Source organism: Zingiber officinale, chromosome 11A (genome assembly GCF_018446385.1).
Source record: "Zingiber officinale cultivar Zhangliang chromosome 11A, Zo_v1.1, whole genome shotgun sequence".
In the NCBI taxonomy this organism is placed as follows: domain Eukaryota; kingdom Viridiplantae; phylum Streptophyta; class Magnoliopsida; order Zingiberales; family Zingiberaceae; genus Zingiber; species Zingiber officinale.
The window spans coordinates 36,722,401-36,734,239 of NC_056006.1; the positions used below are offsets into that span (position 1 = coordinate 36,722,401).

General features: G+C 40.1%; 1 protein-coding gene across 1 annotated transcript; it reads left to right on the forward strand.

The window, feature by feature from the left end:
- The first annotated feature begins 1,526 nt into the window (after positions 1–1,526).
- LOC122031341 lies at positions 1,527–3,833 on the forward strand. Its single transcript, XM_042590465.1, has 5 exons — positions 1,527–1,872; positions 1,930–2,321; positions 2,857–3,308; positions 3,432–3,677; positions 3,824–3,833. The coding sequence occupies exons 1-5, from the start codon at positions 1,527–1,529 to the stop codon at positions 3,831–3,833; spliced, it is 1,446 nt and encodes a 481-aa protein (XP_042446399.1).
- The last annotated feature ends 8,006 nt before the right edge of the window (positions 3,834–11,839 follow it).

Genomic DNA, 11,839 nt, shown 5'->3' on the forward strand with positions numbered 1-11,839 from the left:
CTCAGCACTTTTATAATATCGGTTCTTGGTTTTGTTATAATCATTGGGTCGATATTCTCCATTGTTCTCATAATATTGGTTCTTGATTCTCTATAATCAACGGGTCAATATTCCATCCCTCCGAAACCTCATTTGGACGATCCCGGAACTAAGTTCCAATCTTATTGTTGCTGGGTCTCGCGACATTGTTCGTCGAGGTTCGCATTATCTTTGGTATCAAAGCCAAGTTCCAAATCAGGTTTATCTATCTTTCCTAGTGTTTATTTTGTTTTTATCATCACAGTCTTGTTATCTTCATCTACTTTCTAGTATTGTTGCAAAAAAGAAAAAAAAAGAAAAAAAAGAAAAAAAAAAAGGAAGAAAAAAAAAGAACAGAAAAGAAAGACAAAAAAAAAGAAGAAAGAAAAGAGCAGAAAAGAAAAGGAAGAACAAAGATTGTTTGATTTGTTTTGATTGCATCTCGTGACGTGATTCCGTTTCCATTTGCATGTTTCTTTTCAACTCCATTTACCATCTCCATTGTGCTGCTTTGATTTGATTTTCTCTATCATATCATCATTCTGTTTGCTTCATATCTTCTTTCCATCGTTCCTTGATTGATATCGTAACCTCGATCCAACTAAGCCTAGAATCGGTATTCTGAGTTTGTTGGTTTGAATAAGTGTTTTCTTGTTTTGACTTGCTTAGTTTCTCTAGAACTTTTTGGAGGAAAACAAGTGAGCAGAGAGAACTTAATTTTCTGAGCGAAACACGAGTGTTTTTGTGACATCCAACTGAGTGCAAATACGTGAGGGAGTGAGTGAGGATCCTCCTTTGTTCATAATATTTCAGTTGCAGCTCACTATGTCTCGAGAGCACGGTGGCAGGGTTGATCCAAGTGATGAAGGAGGGGCTGATCAGACTACAATCATGCGGGCTTTCCAGCAACAATTTGAGCGCATAAATGTCTTGTTCAATGAGATTCGAGATCGGTTGGATAGGCATGAGGATCAGCTCGAACAACTTCAGCAAGAGCCATTACCTAGACATCAAAGACCCGACCAGCGGCCACATTTTGCTCCAAATGTCCCAGATGATGACTATGATGATGGGGTGAGAAATGAAGTGGTCTCCAATGCTACTTGGAGGAGGGCTAGGGCTATCAGACCTGAAAGGCCAAGGCATGTTCAAAGGTAACACCGAGAAAGGGAAGCCGTAGATCGTAACATGGGCACCATCAAGCTATCCATTCCTCCATTTCAAGGTAAAAATGACCCTGATGTTTATATTGAATGGGAGAGGAAAGTTGAGCTGGTATTTGATTGTCACAATTACTCGGAGGAGAAGAAAGTGAAGCTTGCTGCGGTGGCTTTTACCGACTATGCCATTTTATGGTGGGATCAGCTGACCCCTGAGTAGACGTCGAAACTGTGAGCTTCCCATCAACAATTGGGAGGATATGAAAGTCGTTATGAGAAGAAGGTTTGTTCCATCTCACTATTATCGGGACTTACATTTGAAATTGCAAAGTCTGAAGCAGGGGGTCCATGACTGTGGAAGACTACCATAAGGAGATGGAGATAACCTTGATTTGGGCTAACATTGAGGAGGATCGAGAGGCGATCATGGCTCGGTTCATCTGTGTCCTGAACCGTGAGATTGCCAATATTTTTGAGCTGCATCACTACGTGGAGCTTGACGATGTGGTACAGATGGCAATGAAAGTTGAAAGACAACTCAAGGAAGGAGTGCGATCATCTTCCAAGTATGAGGCTACAAGTTCATCCCCTTGGAAGCAGAAGTGGGGATCATCAAAAGCAACTGAGAAAGCAGTTTCAAAATCAAAGGGAGAGACGAATGTGGCCAAGACACAACCTAGCAACAAAGATAGGGGTAACTCATCTTCCCAACCTCAATGAAATCATGACATCAAATGTTTTCGTTGTTTAGGATCAGGTCATATTGCTTCTCAATGCCCAAACAAGCGATCAATGATCATATTGGATAATAGGGAGATCGAAACTGAAGAAGAAGATGAAGGAAATGAGTCCACTCCATCAGTTGAAGATACTAGTGATGTTGAGCTTACTGTTGATGGCCAAGCTCTTGTTGTGCTAAGAGCTCTCTATATGCAAGCCAAAGAAGATGATGACGGGCTGCAAAGGGAGAACATCTTCTACACCCGCTACCATGTGAAAGATCGGGTGTGCGGTTTGATTATTGATGGTGGCAGCTGTGTTAATGTGGCAAGCAAGTTAATGGTGGACAAGCTTAGTCTACCTACCTTGAAGCATCCAAAGCCATATAAACTCCAATGGCTCAATGACAGTGGAGAAATGAAGGTAACCAAGCAGGTCCTTATTTTATTTACGATTGGAAGGTACACGGATGAGGTTCTGTGTGATGTTGTACCCATGCAAGCTAGCCATTTGCTTCTTGGAAGACCGTGGAAATTTGACAGACGGACCACACATGATGGGTATAAGAACCACTACAGCTTCAGCAAGGATGGTAGGAACATTACACTTGCACCTTTGACACCTCGTCAAGTATTTGAGGAACAACTCCAGATAAAAAAAGTCTGTTGCAGCAAGAGGAAAAGGTGTGGCTGATATAGAAAAAGAAAATGAGAGTGAAAATGAAAAAAAAGATGGTGGACTAAGAATGAAAAAAGAGAGTGGAAAAAAAGAAAAGATTGAGAGTTCGGCCTTGAAAAATAAAGAAGAAAGAAAAATGAGCTTCTATGCAAAAGAAAGAGAGATCAAAAGTGCTTTGAACTCCGATAGACCGATGATCTTGTTTCTATACAAGGAGGCCTATCTTTCTTTAGCTGACCATAATGTTTCTTTGCCTAGTGCTGTGATGTCTCTTTTGCAGGATTTTAAGGATGTCTTTTCCGAGGATACGACACCTGGGTTACCACCCAAAAGAGGAATCGAGAATCAAATTGATCTCATTCCGAGAGCTTCCATTCCAAACCGACCAGCTTATCGAAGTAGTCTAGAAGAGACCAAAGAGCTTCAAAGGCAAGTCGAAGAACTTATGACCAAAGGACATGTTCGTGAAAGCATGAGTCCCTGTGTTGTGCCTGTGCTGCTGGTTCCAAAGAAAGATGGGACTTGGAGGATGTGCGTGGATTGTCGAGCTGTAAACAAGATAACGGTAAAGTATCGTCACCCTATTCCTCGTTTAGATGACATGCTTAATGAATTACATGGATCCACTATATTTTCTAAGATTGATTTGAAGAGTGGGTATCATCAAATTCGAATTAAGGAAGGAGATGAGTGGAAAACAGCTTTAAAGACAAAACAAGGGCTATATGAATGGTTAGTGATGTCATTTGGATTGACGAATGCTCCTAGCACATTTATGTGTCTCATGAACCATGTGCTACGTGCATTTATTGGAAAATTTGTTGTTGTTTATTTTGATGACATTCTAATCTATAGCAAGAGTTTGCATGACCATATTGATAATTTGAAATGTGTGCTTAAAGCTTTGAGACGTGAAAAATTATTTGCTAACCTTAAGAAATGCAACTTTTGCGTAGATAGGGTTGTTTTCTTTGGATGTGTTGTTAGTTCCAGAGGCGTGGAAGTTGATGAGGAGAAGGTGAAAGCTATCAGGGAATGGCCTACCCTTAGCACCATCACTGAAGTAAGGATTTTTCATGGTTTAGCCGGGTTCTATAGGAGGTTTGTGCCAAATTTCAGCACCATCGCTGCCCCTTTAACGGAAATCATCAAGAAGAATATTGGATTTAAGTGGGGAGAGGCACAAGAGAAAGCCTTCAAAGCATTAAAAGAAAAGCTAAGTACTGCTTCTTTACTACTTCTACCAGATTTTTCTAAGGTTTTTGAAATCGAATGTGATGCTTCTGGTATTGGTATAGGTGTTGTTCTTATGCAAGAAAAGAGGCCAATTGCCTACTTCAGTGAGAAGCTCAATGGTGCAGCGTTGAACTACTCAACATATGACAAGGAGCTCTACGCATTGGTGCGAGCTTTGGAGACATGGCAACATTACTTGTGGTCCAAGGAGTTCATTATTCACACGGACCATGAGTCACTGAAGCATTTGAAAGGCCAAGGTAAATTGAATCGTAGACATGCTCGTTGGATTGAATTCATTGAAATGTTTCCTTATGTGATCCAATACAAGCAAGGAAAAGAGAATGTGGTAGCAGATGCTTTGTCACGCAGGTACACCCTTATCTGTACCTTAGGATCAAAGTTTCTTGGATTTGAGCACCTGAAGGAATTATATGTGAATGATGCTGACTTTGCTGATATCTTTAAAGCATGCGAAAAGGGTGCATTTGATAAGTTCTATATGTATGATGGTTACTTGTTTCGAGAAAAGAGACTTTGCATTCCCTAAAGTTCTTTGCGTGAGTTGCTTGTTAGGGAGTCACATGGGGGTGGATTAATGGGGCATTTTGGAGCTGTGAAAACCTTGGACATTTTGAAAGAACATTTCTTCTGGCATCATATGAAAAGAGATGTTGAAAGGATTTGCATTAGGTGCCTTGCATGTAAGAAAGCCAAGTCTAAGGTGCAACCACATGGACTTTATATGCCTTTGCCTATGCCTAGCCACCCTTGGACTGATGTGTCAATGGATTTTGTGTTAGGTTTGCCTAGGACTAGGAATGGCCGAGATAGTATTTTTGTGGTTGTGGACCAATTTTCGAAGATGGCACACTTTATCCCTTGCCATAAAACTGATGATGCTACACATGTGGCAAATTTATTCTTTAGGGAGGTGGTCCGTTTGCATGGGGTCCCTCGAACAATTGTTAGTGATCGAGATGTGAAGTTCCTCAGCCATTTTTGGCGAATCTTGTGGGGAAAACTTGGGACAAAGTTGTTATTCTCTACCACTTGTCACCTACAGACTGATGGGTAAACCGAGGTCGTTAATCGAACCTTGGGAAATTTGTTGCGTTCTGCCATTGGGAAGAATTTGAAAGCATGGGAAGATTGCATACCATTTATTGAATTTGCATACAATAGGGTTATGCATTCTTCTACTAAGTATTCACCTTTTGAGATTGTCTATGGTATTAATCCATTAACTCCATTAGATTTAATTCCATTACCTGTGGATGAGATTGCTAGCCTTGAAGGTCAAGTGAAGGCTGATTTGGTGAAAAGGGTCCATGTCAAGGCAAGGCAACACATGCTGAGGAGGAATGATCAGATTGCAACCCGTGCCAACAAGGGACGAAAGTCGATTACTTTTCAACCTGGAGACTGGGTCTGGGTTCATTTTCGAAAGGAGCAATTTCCGAAATCAAGGCAATCCAAGCTGAACCCACGTGGTGATGGACCATTTCAAGTACTGGAGAAAATCAACGACAATGCATACAAATTGGATCTTCCAGGTGAGTACCAAGTGAGTTCAACCTTTAATGTTTCTGATCTTTCCCCTTTTGTTGTTTCAGATTCGAGTATTCCACAACACTTTGTGGTTCCAGTTCAATTTCCATCAAGGTTTCAGTGCTATGGTCCATATCTTGAACTTCTTCAAGATTGAACGTACTCCCACTAGTTTTTCTAGAAACAAAGTCCCTTTCTCGAAAAACCCCAGTCTTAGCCACAACTACTTTTTGTTGATTGGGAATGTAGAAGTAATATCCATTTGTTTCCTTGGGATATCCTATAAAATAGCACTTATCGGATTTGGGTCCCAGTTTGTCTGAGACTTGACGTCGAACGTAAGCCTCGCAACCCCAAATCCTCATAAAAGACACCTGGGAATCTCTCCCAGTCCATATCCTATATGGTGTCTTTATCACAGCCTTGGATGGAACACGGTTGAGTATAAAGGTTGCTATGTCCAGAGCATAGCCCCAAAGAGATATAGGAAGATCTGTGTGACTCATCATAGACCGTACCATATCTAATAGGATACGATTCCTCCTTTCGGATACACCATTCCACTATGGTGTTCCAGGAGGAGTGAGTTGGGATAGAATCCCACACTCAGCTAGATAGTCATGAAACTCATGGTTAAGGTATTCACCACCTCGATCTGATCGAAGTATCTTAATACTCTTGCCAAGCTGGTTTTGTACTTCATTCTTGAATTCTTTGAACTTTTCAAAGGATTCTGACTTATTTGTCATCAAATATATATAACCATATCTACTAAATTCATCAATAAAGGTAATGAAGTATCTATAACCACCTATGGCAGCGACATTGAAAGAGCCACATATATCACTATGTATAAATCCTAACAAGTCAGTCGCTCTTTCATTGTGTCCACTAAAGGGAGTCTTGGTCATCTTGCCCAGTAGGCATGACTCGCATGTCTCATATGATTCGAAATCAAATGAGTCCAGCAAACTATCTTTATAGAGCTGGGATAAGCGTTTGTCATTTATATGACCTAAGCGACAATGCCAGAGATAGGTTTGGTTCATTTCATTTTATTTGAACATCTTGGTATTTATGTTATAGATGGGGTTCTCTAAGTCTAGAATGTAGAATCCATTCATCAGAGGTGCACTACAATAGAACATATCATTTAAATAAACTGAACAACATTTGTTCTTTATTATAAATGAAAAACCTTTTTTGTCCAAACAAGAAACTGAAATTATGTTCTTAGTAAGAGCAGACACATAACAACAATCATCTAGTTCTAGTACAAGCTCAGAGGGCAGAGATAGATAGTAAGTCCCTACAGCAACAGCAGCAACCCGTGCTCCATTGCCTACGCGTAGGTCCACCTCGCCTTTCGTCAATGCTCTACTATTTCTCAGCGCCTGGACATTAGTACAAATGTGAGAAGCACATCCGGTATCTAATACCCATGATGAAGAAATAGATAGATTAACTTCTATAACATATATACCTGAAGTGGAAGTCTCACTTCTCTTCTTCTTAAGATCTTCCAGGTACACTTTGCAGTTCCTCTTCCAGTGCCCGGTCTGACCGCAATGGAAGTAGGTAGCATCCTTAGCAACCCCTCCTTTGGGTTTCAATGTCTTGCCTTTGCCCTTGGCTTGGGACTTTCCCTTACCTTTAGGCTTGCCCTTGCCTTTGCCCTTTTGCACTATCAAAATGGAGTTGGGCTTTACCTTCTTAAGGTTGAGCTCAGCAGTTCTTAACATGCTTAGCAGCTCAGGCAGTGGCTTGTCAATTTCGTTCATGTTGTAGTTCATGACGAATTGACCGTAGCTCTCCGACAAGGATTACAAGATCAAGTCAGTTGCCAGCTCTTGGCCAAGGGGGAATCCTAACCTCTGTAGGTTTTCTATGTACCCAATCATCTTGAGTGCATATGGGCCTACAGGAGTCCCGTCTTACATCTTGCACTGAAACAGTGCCTTAGAGATCTCGAATCTCTCTTGCCTTGCTTGTCCTTGATATAGTTGATGAAGATGTTCAACCATATCATAAGCACCCATCAACTCGTGTTGCTTTTGAAGCTCAGAGTTCATGGTCGTGAGCATGAGACAAGACAGATCTAATGCGTCATCTTGATGAATTTTATAAGTATCACGGTCAGCTCGCGTGGCAGTGGCCGGAGGTGCCTTGGGAATGGGCTGCTCCAGGATGTACAGTTTTCATTCTTGTGTGAGAATAATTCTCAGGTTCCTGTATCAATCCAGGAAATTAGCTCCATTGAGCTTGTCCTTATCAAGGACAGAACGCAGGGAGAAGGTGTTCGTGTTTGACGACATGACAATCAACAAAAGAAAATGCAGAAAATAAATATCATATTTCACTTATTATTTAATTAGGCCTTTAATTAAACAATGCTCCCACTGAATTATAGAACTTTTGTAGAATCAAGTCATGGATGTGGTCAAACCACACTCATTAGATTCTAACCAACTAGCTATAATTCTTGCGGGACAAGATCCACATTATACTATGCCTTGAGTTAGCTTTGGCTAAATCGCCCTAGACTTAGTATGATCGGTAGTAACTAATTAACAATTACATCTCTATACAACTCTTGTTTATAGGATCAAGATCCGCATGTATATTAAAACTTGAGTTAGCTTTGGCTAAATCGTCCAAGAGTTAATATAAATGTGATTTTGACCTATCTACCAACCATTGAAAAATACCTATAGTTAAACCTGATCCAATTGAGTTTAACTAGTTTTACTCAATTTGATTGATTTTGTACTCACCCAGGCGTTGATAGGCGGGACCAATATTGTCCCTCCGCACCCTACCAAGATAATATGCGTTGCTCTTCTTTGGCAGATTCAACAACAACATGTGATTGAGGTAGTGATGGATATCACGGCATGGTAGACATTTTGAGTTGACGCGGTTAAGATCTAATCTAATCGTTGATGTGTATCATATACTCGATTTAGATCTAATCTAATCGTGGTGCATCATATACGCGATTTAGATCTAATCTAATCGTTAAGGCACTAATTAATTGCTCTACTCTAGCATGCATCACATACACACACACAAGCAATTAATTAATTTGTGATTAGTCATGGCCCTACTACGATCTTCTCAAGCCAATGAAAAGATCAAATGGTCAACCTAGGGTCAACAGCTTCTCCAAGCTCCTCCCCTTGACCACTATGTGTTGCTCGCACCCTCCTCGTAACTCCTCCTCGAGTGGACCTTCCACAGCTCCATTTTGTACATTACAAAGATGAAACTCGAGTTACATTCAAGTCTAAACTATTTTACAACAGGAAATAAAATAGAAAGGCATGACGCGCAGGTCACGTATCAAATATACAACACGCACAATCACTCAAAATGGCGTGTAGGCCATATTATGAATTACAACACATGTAACCAATCCAATTGGGGTTTTTTTTTGGGCCATGACGATCACAAATACATACATAATTCAAAATTATGTATTTTATATAAATTTCTGCAATTTTACTACTTTTTTTTACAATTTTATGAGTTACAATTTCCCGACGGTCCCGTTTAGCGAATTTCGGGCGCGATCGCGGGACAACGCCCCTTCCGGGGTTAGGGGCAACGCCCCTACTCGTGAAATGAGTCTCACGAGTGTCCTGCTACGATCTTACAGTGCCATAAGTCGCTGTCCCAAAACTATTTGGGCGAAACCTTGCCGTTTCGGAAGGTTTTTCTCGGTATAGAAGCCTACAAGTGACCAAGCACTTGTTGCTTCACATCTCCAAGAAAAATACTCATAAAAACTATAAAAATGTAAATTTACAGAAACTTACAGATCTGATATTTTTCATAGAAATACAAACGAAACATGAACACGCTTCGCACGTGGCTCTGATACCACTGTTGGGACTTTCGAGCCGCAAAAACCGCTTTTTGCGTTGCGGAAACCCCGAAGTCCCATGCCACCGGATCCGTGCGAAGATAAAATTTTTGTTTACTTGTTTTCTATCCTAGATCTACATTAGATCTACATGGTTAAGAGATTACCCTTGTAGTGAAGCCCTTCGCGAATCCCGCTCGTCCAAAATTTGCTAGATCTCAAGTGTGTTTAAGTGGACACACCTCTGTACGTATCCACATGAACAATAGAGATGGAGAAAACACTTAGAGTGTGCTAGCACTGTAAAAGTGTTTGGCTAAGGAGGAGGAGAGGGAGAGAAGAGAAGAGAGGAGGAAGAAGATGGAGTTACACAAAACAAAATGTAACTCTCACAATGAAGTTAAGTGGTCGGCCACTTCAAGGAGGGATTTTAAACCTCCATGGGATATCAAGAGTCACAACTCTTGATCTCCCTCATGATGTGGCACACACATAAGCCAACCTTGATGATGTGGAACACCATCATTGGCCCACCTTATGCCAACTCACAAATGAGATGGCAAATGGTCAAGTCAAACTTGACCCTTCATCTTCCCTCTCAAGTCAAGTCAAACTTGACCTCTTCTCTCCCATGGTTGATGAAATCTAACCATTTGATTCAAGCCAACTTAATTTAATGAATCTATATTCATTGAATTAAATTGATTCAATGAGTCATAATCTAAATTAGACTCATTCAATATATGAATCAAATTGAGTCCAACTCAATTAGTCTAATTTGGATTACTCTTAATCCAATTGGGTTCATCACATGAACCTAATCCTCTAGGTACTTCAAATGAACCTAATCTCCATCTAATTGCCCTTTGTGTGTGACCTTATAGGTTCTTGTAACGTTGGCAATGCTCCTAAATCCATTTAGAAGCATAAGTAATGAGCGGTATCTAGCAACACATTATTACTACCCAAGTTACAAGAATGTTGAGATCCAACATCACCTTGTGACTACTAATTGTGACCCTTCACAATATATGACAATGTCCTTCTATCCTTCACATCTAGATTGATCAATTTGATGCATAGACGGTGTCATTCTCTGATCAATCTAAATCTTGAACTCCAAGTAAACTCACTATAATCAAATGAGCTCAATATCTCATATTGACTCATTTGGGCATGGCCATGCACTTAGTGGTCTCATTCTATCAAGAATAACGATGTCACTCCCGTTATATAGGAGGGATAGATCTCATCTACATCACTCACATCCCTCTGCATAATTTGTTACATACCCAGTAATCGCCTTTATAGTCGACCCAGTTACGGGTGACGTTTGACGAAGCCAAAGTATGCAACTCCTTATGTAGGGAACCATGGTGACTTCAGGTCCAAGGACTAATAGTCATACTAATGGCCACATGAGAAAGTATATGACACTCATATAACGATCTATGATACTTTCTCATGGTGGGTCATTCAGTATACATTCTCCAATGCATACCCATGTGTTAACTTGATATCTCTATATCCATGACTTGTGAGATCAAGTCATCGATTTGACCTACATGCTAGTCTCGTCGCATTAACATTGTCCCTGAATGTTAATACTTGACTAGGAATGATTAAGAGTAATGTTCTCTATATCATCTCACTATCGATTCAACCAATCGATTGATATAGATAAGAACCTTCTACTCAAAGACGCTATTATACTTAGTTATTTGGCACCAATACAAGTATAATAACCAAAACAAATGTCTTTATATACATAGGAATATGATACAATGAGTCCATACAACAATCATCATATGATTGGCTCTAGGCCTCTAACTAACAGATTATAGATCGCAGTTAGGGTATGTATTTTGCTTAAATGGTGGTACTGTGAGCTGGAAGAGTTCAAAGCAAGACACAGTAGCTGATTCTACAATAGAGGCCGAGTGCATTGCTGCTTTAGTTGCAGCAAAGGAGGTTGTTTGGATTAGGAAGTTCATTACCGAGCTTGGTGTTGTTCCTAGTATAGAAAACCCAATAGACCTCTATTGCGATAATAATGGGGCTATTGCACAAGCTAAGGAACCTCGCTCTCATCAAAGATCCAAACATATACTACGGCGCCATCTCATTCGAGAGATCGTCGATAGAGGATATGTGAATATATGTAGAGTAGTGACCAATGCTAACATTGTGGATCCCTTGACCAAGGCTTTGGCACATAAGAAGCATGATGGTCATACTAGGTCACTAGATATTAGATATTTCACTGATTGACACTAGTGCTAGTGGGACATTGTTAGTATTATCTCTAGTACCAATTAGAGATGATTGTAAAGGGCTCCTTTTGTATCATATTTCATTGTTAATAATGGCGAAGTTGGTTATTATATTTATTTCAATTTAGTGTCGAATGAATAAGTATAATAATGTCCTAGAGTAGGAGGTTCTAATCTATAACATATCAATTGGTTGAATTGATAGTGAGATATTGTAGATATATATAGAACACTACTCTTAACTATTCCTAGTCAAGCATTAATATGCAAGCACAATATTAATGCGTTGAGACTAGCACATAGGTCAATGGATGACTTAATCTCACAAGTCATGGATA

What these genes read in the sequence shown, in the direction of transcription:
- LOC122031341 (XM_042590465.1), top strand. Translation starts at nt 1,527, where the DNA reads ATGACTGTGGAAGACTACCATAAGGAGATGGAGATAACCTTGATTTGG. An exon ending in ATGACAGTGGAGAAATGAAG is followed by an intron (nt 2,322 to 2,856) that starts GTAACCAAGCAG and finishes TCTCTTTTGCAG; the next exon opens with GATTTTAAGGATGTCTTTTC. An exon ending in AAACAAGGGCTATATGAATG is followed by an intron (nt 3,309 to 3,431) that starts GTTAGTGATGTC and finishes TCTAATCTATAG; the next exon opens with CAAGAGTTTGCATGACCATA.